At 42.2% G+C, this 16,131-nt stretch overlaps 1 protein-coding gene across 2 annotated transcripts; it reads left to right on the top strand.

Moving 5' to 3' along the window:
- Positions 1–1,126: 1,126 nt before the first annotated feature.
- On the top strand, positions 1,127–11,447 carry LOC121547552 (uncharacterized protein C16orf52 homolog B-like). Of its 2 annotated transcripts, none has more exons than XM_041858888.1 (3): positions 1,127–1,917; positions 9,056–9,268; positions 10,261–11,447. In XM_041858888.1, exons 1-3 carry the CDS (start codon positions 1,803–1,805, stop codon positions 10,443–10,445), a joined length of 513 nt encoding a protein of 170 aa, XP_041714822.1. In that variant the 5' UTR covers positions 1,127–1,802; the 3' UTR covers positions 10,446–11,447. The 2 variants fall into 2 exon arrangements, with proteins under 2 accessions (XP_041714822.1, XP_041714823.1); XM_041858889.1 differs by having other exon boundaries at positions 1,127–1,908.
- Positions 11,448–16,131: the final 4,684 nt, after the last annotated feature.

The raw sequence follows: 16,131 nt of genomic DNA on the forward strand, positions 1-16,131 counted from the left end.
ATCGCATCTCTGCATGTCTGGCAGACATATCAGTGTGGATGACGGATCACCACCTCAAGCTGAACCTCGGCAAGACGGAGCTGCTCTTCCTCCCGGGGAAGGACTGCCAGTTCCATGATCTCGCCATCACGGTTGACAACTCCGTTGTGTCCTCCTCCCAGAGTGCGAAGAGCCTTGGCGTGACCCTGGACAACACCCTGTCGTTCTCCGCTATCATCAAGGCGGTGACCCGATCCTGTAGGTTCATGCTCTACAACATTCGGAGAGTACGACCCTGCCTTACACAGGAAGCGGCACAGGTCCTAATCCAGGCACTTGTCATCTCCCGTCTGGATTACTGCAACTCGCTGTTGGCTGGGCTCCCTGCCTGTGCCATTAAACCCCTACAACTCATCCAGAATGCCGCAGCCCGTCTGGTGTTCAACCTTCCCAAGTTCTCTCACGTCACCCCGCTCCTCCGCACACTCCACTGGCTTCCAGTTGAAGCTCGCATCTGCTACAAGACCATGGTGCTTGCCTACGGAGCTGTGAGGGGAACGGCACCTCCGTACCTTCAGGCTCTGATCAGTCCCTACACCCAAACGAGGGCATTGCGTTCATCCACCTCTGGCCTGCTGGCCCCCCTACCTCTGCAGAAGCACAGTTCCCGCTCAGCCCAGTCAAAACTGTTCGCTGCTCTGGCACCCCAATGGTGGAACAAGCTCCCTCACGACGCCAGGACAGCGGAGTCACTCACCACCTTCCGGAGACACTTGAAACCCCACCTCTTTAAGGAATACCTGGGATAGGATAAAGTAATCTTTCTGCTAAATGACGTAAATGGAAATGTTATTGTTGTATCATTATAGTAAAAAATATAGACAGTAAATAGATATTTGTTTATTTATTTCAATAATATATTCTTTTTTTTTTTTCAATAAATGTATGTTTAAGTCAGTTTAAACTATAATCTTTGGGATTTTAAATCAGAAAAACATCCTTTAACAGTCATGCAAAAAAATTCTGGGGGACTTTTATTTTGATATTTAGCCGTATGATCACGTCACCTTAATGTCGCTAGGTTCACATTGCCAGAGAACAGCGAGTTTTGTTACAGCTGATTCCATTGAACTGATGCCCCCCCCCCCTTCACTACATTGCTAGGCTACATTATAACCTCGAATGGATACATCTGACGGGCATAACATGAGGGACAAATAACGATATTTCTATTGAAGGGAATATTGGCAGATTATGAAATCAGACCATTGCATATAAGATATGTATTTTATGGAATTTCCATTTGTTTGCAATGAAGACATCTCAGATGGAGAAGAGAAAGGGACACAGGAAATAAGCGGTATAGTGTGCACGCTTGCAAGCATCTCTTTAATAACATAATAACGGCGAAATGGTCGCAAAACATTTGAGTTTTCATTCCACTCATCTTTCAAATATATTTTCCGGACACCATAAGCTACCAGGTTGCAATACTGAGCAATGGTAATGGGTGAAACAGCGGGCGTTCATAGCCACGGCCATGGTCGATAGTTAAAAGGCAGTGGGAAGGTAACAGAAACGGCTTTGCATAAATCCTACACCAGGACTTCGCGTACGCGCGGTAAAGATGAGAGGCTTGCCCTTCTACCAAGAGGACGACGACAATACATCCACTGGGCATGACCAAAACATTGATATGGGACGTTGAAATCCATGCCTGATTCTCTTTTATCCTATCTGCCTTTGGAGGGGGCGAGATAGAGGAGACTTTCCACCTTGACTCAATATAAGGGAGAAGAGAAGAGAGCATCCACGTCTGAGAAATGGATAAACTCACCGTCATATCAGGATGTCTCTTTCTAGCAGCAGATATCTTTGCTATAGCCAGTATTGCCAATCCAGACTGGATCAACACAGGAGATGCAGCTGGTAAGTTAGGTGAGCTCATTTAACTTAATTGACATATTTACTTGACAGCCATGCACACACCACAGCCTGTTTGGCCCTTAAGGGCCTTTGTTGACAATGATCAATAATGTGCATTGACACACTATTCTTCTAGGAATTCACTTCACATTCACCTCTCTCTCTCTCTCTCTCTCTCTCTCTCTCTCTCTCTCTCTCTCTCTCTCTCCCCCGTCCTCTCAGGGCATGTCCTCAAACCACCCATCATCATCCTCCACAGCTGCTGATAAATGAACTGCCCTCTACTTTTCCGCCCCAACATGCTCTGATACCCCATGTCCCTTCAAGGCGTATAAGCCTTCCTGTACCAGCTACCAACTCACCTCCCTGAGCGGGATGACAGTTGACAAATTGTGTGTCAGACAGAGACGTGAAGTGAGTGCCACTTATCCAGCTATGCCCTTGGCGGTCTGTTCAGCTCTCCACTCACTCACTCTCTGTCTGTTATATGCATCTGACACAGACAGACTGAGGCATTGGTATTTCATCTACAGTACCCAGTTTGAGGACATGGTAAAGTGAAGAGCAGCAGTAAAATAAGAAAAGTTAGGCTACTGCTACAGCTACAAAACGGGCCACTTGAAATGAGCTGGTGACCTTTAGCTACAGCTGGAGCCAGCAGATTGTAGTTCCATGCTGTGGCCTACTGCATAACCGACGGGGATAGGTGACATTTTCCCCTTGTTGTTGTGAGGTAGGAACCAGGACAGAGATGTAATTTATTGAGTCCTGTGTTTAGATTTTAACGGTATGATTTGCGATCATACTTTTCTTTTTTATACATCATATACACCGGGACAAAGAATTAAAACATAGGAAGGACCAAACTAGATATAAACGAGTCCCCTGTAGCTCACATGGTAGAGCATGGTGCTTGCAACGCCAGGGTTGTGTGTTCGATTCCCACGGGGGGCCAGTATGAAAATATATGCACTCACTAACTGTAAGTCGCTCTGGATAAGAGCATCTGCTAAATGACTAAAATGTAAAATGGAATATAATATCCCACTTCCCTCACACAAGATCACATAATTCATCAAAGGTTTTAAAACATGGTTATAACAATGTTATAACTGTCTTATGTGCTCAGCACATTGAGAATTTATGCAAACCTGAAAATGTACAATTTATAGCCTACATTACACTGTTACAACACAGTCCAGTAGCATTCAGGTAGAACATACGATGCAAAGAAGAAACAGAAACATGCTTGAGGTCCACCCATATTGTGTTTTCAGTCATTACTAACCAGACTTCCCTTGTGAGACTTCATCCCTTCATCCCACACAACAGAGAAGGTATGAAATCAAGCAGGGTTAAAAGCCTTTTGTTCCAGCCTAATTTGTCTACTAGTAATTACCAGGTGGAGAGAAGCGTTGTTTGTAAATGGAGATGTGTGGAGTCTTTCCTGATGAGGTCCGCTGGGAGGGAGAATTCTTTCAGATGAAGCACTCACAGCTCAATTATCAAGGAAATTGCCTTGACTGGAAGGCCCTGTTTGTGTATCTGAGCTCCAAACATATTGTTTTGTTCATGTGAAATGGATAAATGCATAGACCTAGTTGTTCCTGCCAATTAAGTTCATTTGCCAGTCTAGCATTTTGGCAGCACCCAGATGTTGATGCTCATTGCTCACAGATAAACAGATGTTGACAGTGACATCATCAGATTGGCAGATGTTGTTATAAACACAAATGGCTCTCTCTCATCACCTGTAGTTTAGCCTGGAAATTCATAATGATGGTTTATTTGTTTACAGCAAACCTCTGTCCTCTAAGTAGTTATCCAGGATGTGAAGCTTTATACAAGTTTATAGAGGTGTGTGTGTGTTATACTAACGTAACTCTTGGTTGTTACGCAGGTATTCTGTAGTGATGTCTGAAGCAGCAGGGGACTGACTGGGGCTGCAAGGGGAAGTGTTTACTAACTACAGACATTGGCCCACAATCACACACAGTCACACACACACACCTCCCTCTGTCTCAAAGCCCTGGCTATCAGACAAGCCTGATGTGTTACACACATAAAACAGCTGCTGAACAGTTCCGAGAATTAGAAATGTCCTCCAAGAGTGCCAAGGAACAAAAAGTACCATTTAGATCATTGTCAAACTATGGAATGGATGTGTAAGCTTGCTTAAGAGAGGGAATATTGTGTCATGACAGGATATAGTTACGCCACTTTTGTAACATTTAATCAGTATCTTTGATTCTTTGACAATAGAATATGTGACACACTGCTTCTATAGATGGGTTAGCTGACAACATCATGAAAACAATGTCCACGCTTCAATGGGGCAGAAGGCCGTGTTTTGTTGTGATTCTGGATGGCCAGATAGCTAGCAACAATGACAAGAAGCTACCATGTGGGGAATCGTAGGTGGCTCGTTTCAGCTAGTTTTATCTTGTTCTTGAAAACCATGTCTTGTTTTGAGGTGTTTTGCCTGTCACGTCTATGCTAATATTGCAAAAATTCACTAGCTAGCTATCCAACAACTGTAACAATGTAGTTGAGAGACAACAAGTGCTAATTGTGCACATTTATTTATGTTTTCAAATATAGTTTATATGTCAACGATCTAAGCCAACCTCATCTGTTTTGCCTCATAGTTGCGCACGTGTTGGTGTTGTTTCTAAACAACCAACCCGTCTATGATGCAGGACCTTTTCACTAAGGAAATGAAATGGTACAGATGTGTAGTCGTGGTAGCTTATGTATGGTCTGTTTACTTTTGTTTTGATGAAAGAATGTATAGGGAAGGAACAGGACATACTGTGTATAAAATGGAGGGGCTGAGAGAGATCAGCATAGTGTGCATACAGTACTGGACAGTGCACTACTTTAATTTTAAAATTGTATTTGACCTTTATTTAACCAGGTAAGCCAGTTGAGAACAAGTTCTCATTTACAACTGCGACCTGGCCAAGATAAAGCAAAGCAGTGCGATAAAAACAACAACAACACAGAGTTACATATGGAATAAACAAAACATACAGTCAATAACACAATAGAAAATCTATATACAGTGTGTGCAAATGTAGTAAGTTATGGAGGTAAGGCAATAAATAGGCCATAGTGCAAAATAATTACAATTTAGTATTAACACTGGAGTGATAGATGTGCAGAAGATGATGTGCAAATAGAGATACTGGGGTGCAAATGAGCAAAATAAATAACAATATGGGGATGAGGTAGTTGGGTGGGCTAATTTCAGATGGGCTGTGTACAGGTGCAGTGATCGGTAAGCTGCTCTGACAACTGATGCTTAAAGATAGTGAGGGAGATAAGTGTCTCCAGCTTCAGAGATTTTTGCAGTTCGTTCCAGTCATTTGCAGCAGAGAACTGGAAGGAATGGCGGCCAAAGGAGGTGTTGGCTTTGGGGATGACCAGTGAGATATACCTGCTGGACCACATACTACGGGTGGGTGTTGCTATGGTGACCAATGAGCTAAGATAAGGCGGGGATTTGCCTAGAAGATATTTATAGATGACCTGGAGCCAGTGGGTTTGGCAACGAATATGTAGTGAGGGCCAGCCAACGAGAGCATACAGCAGTTCACTATAGTACAGTATGCTCTCTCGCTGCAGGCTTGTATGGTACCTCATAGTTGACACATGTATACTACTGTATATCTAGCTAAACTAATGAAAGGGTATATCTTCAAAACAAATCAGCTTAAGTAAAAAAAAAAACACCATTGATGGGAAGTTTTCCACTCAGATCTCTGTCCGGTACTATAACATGATCTGTATCAGGGTTGTTAACATATTAGTCTTCCATTCATTTGTGATTCTGGTCATTGGGAAGCAAACTGGATCTCTATAATGAATGAGGAACAGGACACAGTAGTTTGGTTTAGTAATGAGTAATTATATACATTAGGATGCCATGTCAATAGCCATGGCATAACAGCTGTGGTCAACATTACAGTGCCTTGCAAAAGTATTCATCCCCCTTGGCGTTTTCCTATTTTGTTGCATTACAACCTGTAATTTAAATTGATTTTTATTTGGATTTCATGTAATGGACATACACAAAATAGTCCAAATTGATGAAGTGAAATGAAAAAAATAACTTGTTTCAAACAATTCAAAAAAATTAAGAACGGAAAAGTGGTGTGTGCATATGTATTCACCCCCTTTGCTATGAAGCCCTTAAATAAGATCTGGTGCAACCAATTACCTTCAGAAGTCACATAATTTGTTAAATAAAGTCCACCTGTGTGCAATCTAAGTGTCACATGATCTGTCACATGATCTCAGTATATATACACCTGTTCTGAAAGGCCCCAGAGTCTGCAACAGCACTAAGCAAGCGGCACCATGAAGACCAAGAAGCCCTCCAAACAGGTCAGGGACAAAGTTTTGGAGAAGTACAGATCAGGGTTGGGTTATGAAAAAATATCAGAAATGTTGAACATCCCACAGAGCACCATTTAAATCCATTATTTAAAAAAATGGAAAGAATATGGCACCACAACAAACCTGCCAAGAGAGGGCCGCCCACCAAAACTCACAGACCAGGCAAGGAGGGCATTAATCAGAGAGGCAACAAAGAGACCAAAGATAACCCTGAAGGAGCTGCAAAGCTCCACAGCGGAGATTGGAGTATCTGTCCATAGGACCACTTTAAGCCGTACACTCCACAGAGCTGGGCTTTACGGAAGAGTGGCCAGAAAAAAGACATTGCTTAAAGAAATAAATAAGCAAACACGTTTGTGGTTCGCCAAAAGGCATGTGGGAGACTCCCCAAACATATGGAAGAAGGTACTCTGGTAAGATGAGACTAAAATTGAGCTTTTTGGCCATCAAGGAAAATGCTATGTCTGGCGCAAACCCAACACCCCTCATCACCCTGAGAACACCATCCCCACATTGAAGCATGGTGGTGGCAGCATCATGCTGTGGGGATGTTTTTGATCGGCAGGGACTGGGAAACTGGTCAGAATTGAAGGAATGATGGATGGCACTAAATACAGGAAATTATTGAGGGAAACCTGTTTCAGTCTTCCAGAGATTTCAGACTGGGATGGAGGTTCACCTTCCAGCAGGACAATGATCCTAAGCATACTGCTAAAGCAACACTTGCGTGGTTTAAGGGGAAACATTTAAATGTATTGGAATGGCCTAGTAAAAGCCCAGACCTCAATCCAATTGAGAATCTGTGGTATGACTTAAAGATTGCTGTACACCAGTGGAACCAATCCAACTTGAAGGAACTGGAGCAGTTTTGCCTTGAAGAATGGGCAAAAATCCCAGTGGCTAGATGTGCCAAGCTTATAGAGACATACCCCAAGAGACTTGCAGCTGTAATTGCTGCAAAAGGTGGCTCTACAAAGTATTGACTTTGGAGGGGTGAATAGTTATGCACGCTCAAGTTTTCAGTTTTTTGTCTTATTTCTTGTTTGTGTCACAATAAAAAATATTTTGCATCTTCAAAGTGGTAGGCATGTTGTGTAAATCAAATGATACAAACCCCCCAAAAATCCATTTTAATTCCAGGTTGTAAAATAGGAAAATGCCAATGGGGGTGAATACTTTCGCAAGGCACTGTACATCCATTTACAGTCGGCCTACGTGTGTGTCTTCACATCACAGGCGGCTGGTGGCACCTTAATTGGGGAGGACGGGCTTATAGTAATGGCTGGAACTGAATAAATGGAATGGTATAGAATACATCAAACAGATGGTTTCTATGTGTTTGATACCATTCCATTCACTCCATTCAAGCCATTATTATGAGCCGTCCTCCCCTCAGCAGCCTTCTGTGCTTTACATACTGAACACTGAATGGCAAATTACCTAATAGCTAGTACTAAGCCTCAATGCTGGCATCTAAGGACAAAGTCCCTATCTTTGCGAGTATACTCACATCAAGGGCAGTATACTATGTCCTTAAATCTTTGAGGGATGCTCATCATATTGGTCCATACTCCTTCCCTCCCCTCTTTAGTGATGTATGTTCTTGTTTCAGAGACATAATGGGGTATTTCTAAGTCTCAGCAGGGCCAGACCGATCTGTCCAATTACTAAATTAATCTCCATCCATCTTTCTAATCCAATAGATAAAAAATGGTTGTGCCTTGCCCACTGTTTCTCTCTCTGCTCTTTCTCCAGCCTTAGTTCCTCTCTCCTCTAACCGCTCTTTCTCCAGCCTCAGTTCCTTTCTCCTCTCTCTCTCCATCCTCTGTTCCTCTCTCCGCTCTGTCCTGAGCCTCTGGAAGACACAAGGTGCTGGCAAATTCCTCGCCTCATGAGAGACTTAGAGCGAGAGAGGGGGAAAAATGGAGAGGGAGGATTTAATTTTACATTTCTCTCATAAAAATATATACTGGTGAATTGTCCTTAATAGCTGACGAGGGGGTTGAGTGTTGCTGAGTTTACATATTCTGTGTTGGGTCAGGGACAGACAGAGAGGATGGAGTTCGTATATGATCTTGTTGTTGTCGAAAGCGTAATGTCTTCAGCAGGCCTAGATAACTGACATAATTGGACCCGCCAGGCTTTGAGGCAGGAGAGGAGAGGCTCTTTGGCAGTGAGTTACTTTCTGATGTAAGGCCTCTCTTCCCTCTCTCTTTTCTCTCTCATCTCTCTCTGTGGTGTTAAGGGCTCTGGTCCTGAGCCATCTGAGTCTTACGTCATTGATTGATTCCTCAGGGACCCCTGCCATTGGTTCAGGTCCTAAGAGTCCCACTCTTCGGCCTTGTTATCATACCAACCCTCCTTGAGCTCTACTTTGTGTGGTCACAGGGGACTGGAAGTGGAATCCGGTGTCACCAGGGAGGTCATTAGTCCAGACGGCGATGTAATGCCGTCATGCCTCATACAGATCTTAGCTTATCTAATGGTGGCACCATCACAAGTTGAGGGATATTTCATAACTGATGCAATCTGCTGCTATGGGTTATGCTTCTTCTAATAAAACAATGTGTATATCTTGTTGTGGTGTGACAGCACAATTGAACAGCGAGAGTATGCTCTGTGTGTGATGAAAGATACTCTCCCTCTGTGTGTCTATGTGATTAAGCACCCTCTCTGTAGGTGCTCTGACAGCGGGACTGCTTGTCGTGTGTGATCTAACCCTGACTGATCTCTGTCTCTCTCTCTCTAGGTTCCCTGACGGTAGGCCTGGTGCGGCAGTGCCAGACCATCCACGGTCGTGACCGGACCTGTATCCCCCCGCGGCTGCCCCCAGAGTGGGTCACCACCCTCTTCTTCATCATCCTGGGCATCATCTCCCTCACGGTGACCTGCGGTCTGCTAGTGGCGTCACACTGGTACCGCGAAGCCACCCGTTACGCCCGCTGGATCGCCTTCACTGGGAGTATGTTTAATTTTGAATTATTTAACGGTTATTCAACCAGGCAGGTCAATGGAGAACCAGTTCTCATTTACAGTGACGGCAAAGAGACAAAAACCACAATACAATAAGTACAGAAACATAGCCAACACTAAGTCACCATTTCATTCATGAGTGGGGCCAGACAGAATCCCTATTATCCCCTATGTGGGCTCTGGTTAAAGTAGTACAGACTAGGGAATAGGGTCATTTGAGGCATAGCCGTTAGTTGGCCTACAGCTTCAAAGCACCTTGAGATTCTTGTTATGTCACTAATGGATGTTAGCAAGTTGATTTGAGATTAATGTCACTTGGGTTTCATTTAGGAAAAATATTTTGTGTGGTAACTGTGGCTGTGCTGAGTGGCTCCTTGAACACATAGGCTACAGTAAATGGGCCTGTTGCTATTTTAAAAGGGAATGAGACCATGGGGCTGCTATTAGCGGAGCTAAAACCAGTAGGAGGGATTTTTAGTGGTCCAAGGGATATGACGGAATAACATTATTTTGTTATTATTATACTTCGAGAGGTTATTTTAGGCTAATCATTATTGGGCAAAAATAACCTCTTGATGTATAATAATAACAAAATAATGACAATGTAAATCAATTTTGTTGAGTGCTGAGGTGTTACATTTTAAAAATCAAAAATATCTATAGTATATTTTGATATCAGAGTGGTGAGTAATGTCTGAGTAGGTTTATTCTGGGAGTTATTGATCATAATGACTAGATATAACTGTGTGGTTATAGGTATTCAGACTATTCACACTACATGAGAACATGATATACAGTATGTCACTTAGGTCAGGCTTCAATGACGATGAAAACGCAATATAGAATTTAGCCTGAGATCATGTACACTGGATGCTGCATACTTTTTCAATGTTGTAAGCGATATTGCTCCCTAAATTTGATGCACTGTGAATAGTGTTTTTAAGAAGACTGTGTTTCTAAAATGTTTTCTCTCCTACACAGTGATCCTGTTCTGTATGGCGGCTCTTATATTTCCTATAGGATTTTACATCGACGAGGTTGGGGGACAGCCTTACAAACTACCTAACAACACAGTGGTGGGGTCCTCATATGTACTCTTTGTTCTATCTATATTTTTCACTATAGTGGGACTATTGTTTGCAGGGAAGGTCTGCTTGCCTGGGTGACATATCGGACACTTCGTTTTTTGTAAACATTCTTGTACTTATGTAGCACATGAGGATGTGTGAAACTTCCTCCTCAGCCTGAAGTGTCCCGCTTGCGTCGCCTCATTAGCTAGCTTTTGAGGTGGTGCGATCGGCTAAGACGCTTGAGGAGGGCGGCCACGTGTGTTTGTAAGGCAGAGGTCCTGAGTTTGCGCCAGGTATGGGCCGAATCGGGAGGAAGTGGTACTCGCTAAGCAAGTAGCATGACATCCTTTACAGTTAGAGAAATGCCTTCAGAGACATTTGAAAATGGACGCCTGGAAGAGAAAAATAGGAACTGAGAGAAACACTCTTTCTCTGTGTTTGTGGAACTCTCTGGAGCGCCTTTGGATGACAGGACTCTACGGCCCCTAGCCCTGGTCCTATAGGACAGGAAGTAGGCACTAGCCAGTCTGCGTTCATAGATATGGGAGGAATGGACACCTATCCAACCCCCTCACAGATCAGTGAACACAGAAGGTTCGTTCCACGAATAGAGTGGCTTTTCGGGTAGTGTAACTTTTTATTTCACCTCATTTTAACATTCTGTCATAAAGAGCACATGTTTAATGTCATAACAAACATGTTTTCCCATCTCCATCTCCTTTTGAAAAAAATATTTAAAAAGGAATAATTTTACCGTATTTAAACAGAGTTCAGTTCACGTAACGGGGTTGACCTTAAACCTGTGGGACATTAATCACTAATCAAATGAAATAAATAATAATCTTCAGAAATCACTTTGTCAAAGCAAGAAATTAAATTAGGGCTTTACAATAATTGTGTAAACTTGGAGAAATTTGGGGGTTAAGTGGGTTAAAATCTTTAAGTCAGAGAAACATGATGTGGGACATGCCAAATTTGGGATTTTCTGAGAAAACAACCAATGTATTTTAATGTAAAACACACTACTATTGTATTTTTTTATGTTTAGTTAGAGTGTAGATGTACAGTGCCTTCAGAAAGTATTCATACCACTTGACTTATTCCACATTTTGTTGTGTTACATACAGCCTGAATTCAAAATGGATACACACAATACCCCATAATGACAAAGTGAAAACATGTTTTTAGAAATGTTAGCAAATTCATAGAAAATGTAATACAGAAATATATAATTTACATAAATATTCATACACCTGAGTCAATACTTTGTAGAAGCACCTTTGGCAGTGATTACAGCTGTGAGTCTTTCTGGTTAAGTCTCTAAGAGCTTTCCACACCTGGATTGTGCAACATTTTCCCATTATTCTTTTGAAAATTCTTCAAGGCCTTGTATTTTAGGTTATTGTCCTGCTGAAAGGTGAAATCATCTCCCAGTGTCTGGTGGAAAGCAGACTGAACCAGGATTTTACTTGTGCTTCACTCCATTCCGTTTCTTTTTTATCCTGATAAACTCCCAAGTCCCTAATGATTCCAAGCATACCCATAACATGATGCAGCTACCACTATGCTTGAAAATATGGAGACTGGTACTCATTAATGTGTTGTATTAGATTTGCCCCAAACATAACACTTTGTATTCAGGACAAAAGGTTAATTGCTTTTCCAGATTTTTTGCAGTATTACTTTGGTACCTTGTTGCAAACAGGATGCATGTTTTGGAATATTTGTATTCTGTACAGGCTTCCTTCTTTTCACTCTGTCAGTTAGGTTAGTATTGTGGAGTAACTACAATGTTGTTTATCCATCCTCAGTTTTCTCCTATCAAATCAAATCAAATTGTATTTGTCACATGCACAGCCATTAAACTCAGTAACTGTTTTAAAGTCACCATTGGCCTCATGGTGAAATCCCTGAGCGGTTTCCTTCCTCTCCGGCAACTGAGTTAGGAAGGACGCCTGCATATTTTTAGTGAGTGGGTGTATTGATACACATCCAAAGTGTAATTAATAACTTTACCATGCTCAAAGGGATATTCAATGTTTGCTTTTTTTTTACCCATCTATCAATAGGTGCCCTTCTTTGCAAGCCATTGGAAAACCTCCCTGGTCTTTGTGGTTGAATCCGTGTTTAGAATTCACTGCTCGACTGAGGGACCTCACAGATAATTGTATGTGTGGCATACAGAGATTAAGTAGTCATTTAAAAATAATGTTAAACACTATTATTGCACACAGAGTGAGTCCATGCAACTTATGTGACTTGTTAAGCAAATGTTTACTCCTGAACTTATTTAGGCTTGCCATAACAAAGGGGTTGAATACTTATTGACTCAAGACATTTCAGCTTTTCATTTGTAAAAATATAATTACACTTTGACATTATGCGATATTGTGTTTAGGCCAGTGACAAAAAATCTAAATGTAATCAATTTTAAATTCAGGCTGTAACACAACAAAATGTGGAAAAAGTCAAGGAGTGTGCATACTTTCTGAAGGCACTGTATGTGATCCAACTTTTAAATTGAGTGTTTTATTAAAATATGCACATATAATGTCACAAGCTTATAAAAGGCACTCTCTTCGTGAAGAGACCCAGGAGGGTTAGTGGCTGGAGTCTGAAACAGACATGGGTCATCAGGATACTGAAAGGGAAGACTGTCACCCATGGCCATGACAACAGGAAGTCAAGTCACTCCGCCCCATAGGAAGTACAGTGGTAGAAAGACTGGAGCCGGCAATAGGAAAGATGAAGCCATAATTGTGTAGATGATACGTATATGGTTGGAAGTTGAGTTAGACCTCAGAGCTGTTGTCTTGGGTTCTATGGGTGAAGCTGGCCTCAAGATTCATGGCGAAACTATGAAAAGAAGGGAATCTGTTGGGTCACGTGATGATGGGAAGCAATTAGAAATGATTCTATACAATTTTAGTCTTTCATGAAAGAGTAAAAATATTTGTTTTCATTAATGCATTATTTTATCAAAATGGTGCATTTATAGTTCTTTTTTATGGTCAATGAACTGTATCATGGAATTCCTACGTCTCTGTTTTCTTTGTTTGTTTTTTATGTCTATTTGTTCTCATGACTGGCTGACTTGCTCATTTAAGCTACATAGACAGAATGGCTGTCGTTGTTTGAGGAAGAACTGTGATATACAGTACATGAACTACCCTGGCAAACCAATTCAATAAAAGTTATACAACATGACAAATTATGTAATCTATTTATTGTGTACTGTATAATGGGGAGGATATTCTATATCATTAGCAATGTATTACATTATTGCAAGTAAAAAGTAGGCTGTGCTCTGTTCTGGATATTATTTACCAAAAAGGTGGCAAAAGACCCTGAAAAACTTTGCAGAAGAAGCACAATAACATGTTACCATGGATATCTAAAAGAAAAGGCATTTGTTGTGTGGTGTTTTTTCTTTGGGACAACACACTGCATTCTGTTGTAGCAGCCTGGTCTCAGACTAGACATAACATAGTACATTTTAAACAAGGGCTACTCAAATTAGTATGATATGTTACGTTTGGTATGGTTACATAAGACAGATGGTTAAAAGACAAAAACAAAGGGTGGTCAGGGTGGATAGGTGAGTGTATAACACAAACGTCTAGTAACCCAAAGGTTGCGAGTTTGAATCTCATCACGGACAATTTTAGCTAATTAGCAACTTTTCAAATACTTACTACGTTTTAGCTACTTTGCAACTACTTAGCATGTTAGCTAACCCTAACCGTAACCCCTAACGCAAACCCCTAGCATAGCTAACATTAGTCACCTAGCTAGAATTCGTAACAGTATCATACATTTAGCAAATTCGTAACATATTGTACATTTTGCAAATTCAAAATCAAATCAAATTGTATTTGTCACATGCGCCGAATACAACAGGTGTAGACCTTACAGTGAAATGCTTACTTACAAGCCCTTAACCAACAATGCAGTTTTAAGAAAGAATACCCCCAAAAAATCACAAAAAAATACAATATAAAATAATACAAAATAAAAGTAACAAATAATTAAAGAGCAGCAGTAAAAATAACAATTGCGAGGCTATATACAGGGGGTACCGGTACCAAGTCAATGTGCGGGGGCACCGGTTAGTCGAGGTAATTGGGGTAATATGTACATGTAGGTAGAGTTATTAAAGTGACTATGCATAGATAATAAACAGAGAGTAGCAGAAGCGTAAAAGAGGGGTGGGGGGGCAATGCAAATAGTTTGGGTAGCCATTTGATTAGATGTTCAGGAGTCTTATGGCTTGGGGGTAGAAGCTGTTTAGAAGCCTCTTGGACCTATACTTGGCGCTCTGGTACCGCTTGCCATGCGGTAGCAGAGAGAACAGTCTATGGCTAGGGTGGCTGGAGACTTTTCTGCCTTCCTCTGACACCGCCTGGTTTAGAGGTCCTGGATGGCAGGAAGCTTGGCCCCAGGCACTACCCTCTGTAGTGCCTTGCGGTCGGAGGCCGAGCAGCTGCCATACCAGGCAGTGATGCAACCAGTCAGGATGCTCTCGATGGTGCAGCTGTAGAACCTTTTGAGGATTTGAGGACCCATGACAAATCTTTTCAATCTCCTTAGGGGGAATAGGTTTTGTCGTGCCCTCTTCACGACTGTCTTGGTGTGCTTGGACCATGTTAGTTTCTTGGTGATGTGGACACCAAGGAACTTGAAGCTCTCAACCTGCTCCACTACAGCCCGTCGATGAGAATGGGGGCGTGCTCGGTCCTCTTCTTTTTCCTGTAGTCCACAATCATCTCCTTTGTCTTGATCACGTTGAGGGAGAGGTTGTTGTCCTGGCACCACACGGCCAGGTCTCTGACCTCCTCCCTATAGGCTGTCTGGTCGTTTTCGGTGATCAGGACTGAGCACGCACAACTGAGGGGCCCCCGTGTTGAGGATCAGCGTGGCGGATGTGTTGTTACCTCCCCTTACCACCTGGGGGCGGCCCGTCAGGAAGTCCAGGATCCAGTTGCAGAGGGAGGTGTTTAGTCCCAGGGTCCTTAGCTTAGTGATGAGCTTTGAGGGCACTATGGTGTTGAACGCTGAGCTGTAGTCAATGAATATCATTCTTACATTCGTAACATATTTTACGTTTTGCAAATTCGTAACATAATGTGAAATGTAATTTGTAGCACGTCATACAAAATGGGTGATGAACAACCACAAATTAATACGTACCATACGAAACGTAACACATCATACTAAATGTAGTGTCTCGGATTTACATAAAGAATAATTCGAAATGCTCTGAGACCAGGTTGGTTGTAGAGCAGCAAAGCACAGCTCAGAGCCAGCTACTGGCAAGCAGGGACAAGGTTGGGCTGCTGAGAAGTTTACCTCTCTCTCCCACTGACCCATTGTTGATAAAGGTCAAGCAGCAGTCATTCAAAAGCCTTTCGGCTCTGACCTTCCCTCCCCCGCACAGCGCACCACAACCACTGCTATTATTATCCTCCGGAACACTTAAATCTTGATTTTTTATTTTGTGTGTATGTAGGCTGCTGTGTCCTTGGCTGGGATTAATTATGTTTGCATTTTGCCAGCTATGCACCTTTTAAAAGCAAATATTTTTCAGCGTCCACGGAGATCACATTCACAGTAATTGCGGCATAGGTCTACTCAATCAGAAATTACCTTTAAATGTAAAGCGTGCTATAACGCAGATAAACTGCTGATTGGATTTCATCCGGGCCCTTTTCCTTTTCTTGTGATGACAATGTTGTAGTTTCAGTGCCGACCCGTCATTCAGGGCAGGTGGGGCAGAGCATCA

Source organism: Coregonus clupeaformis, chromosome 31, assembly GCF_020615455.1.
Source record: "Coregonus clupeaformis isolate EN_2021a chromosome 31, ASM2061545v1, whole genome shotgun sequence".
Taxonomy (NCBI): Eukaryota; Metazoa; Chordata; class Actinopteri; order Salmoniformes; family Salmonidae; genus Coregonus; species Coregonus clupeaformis.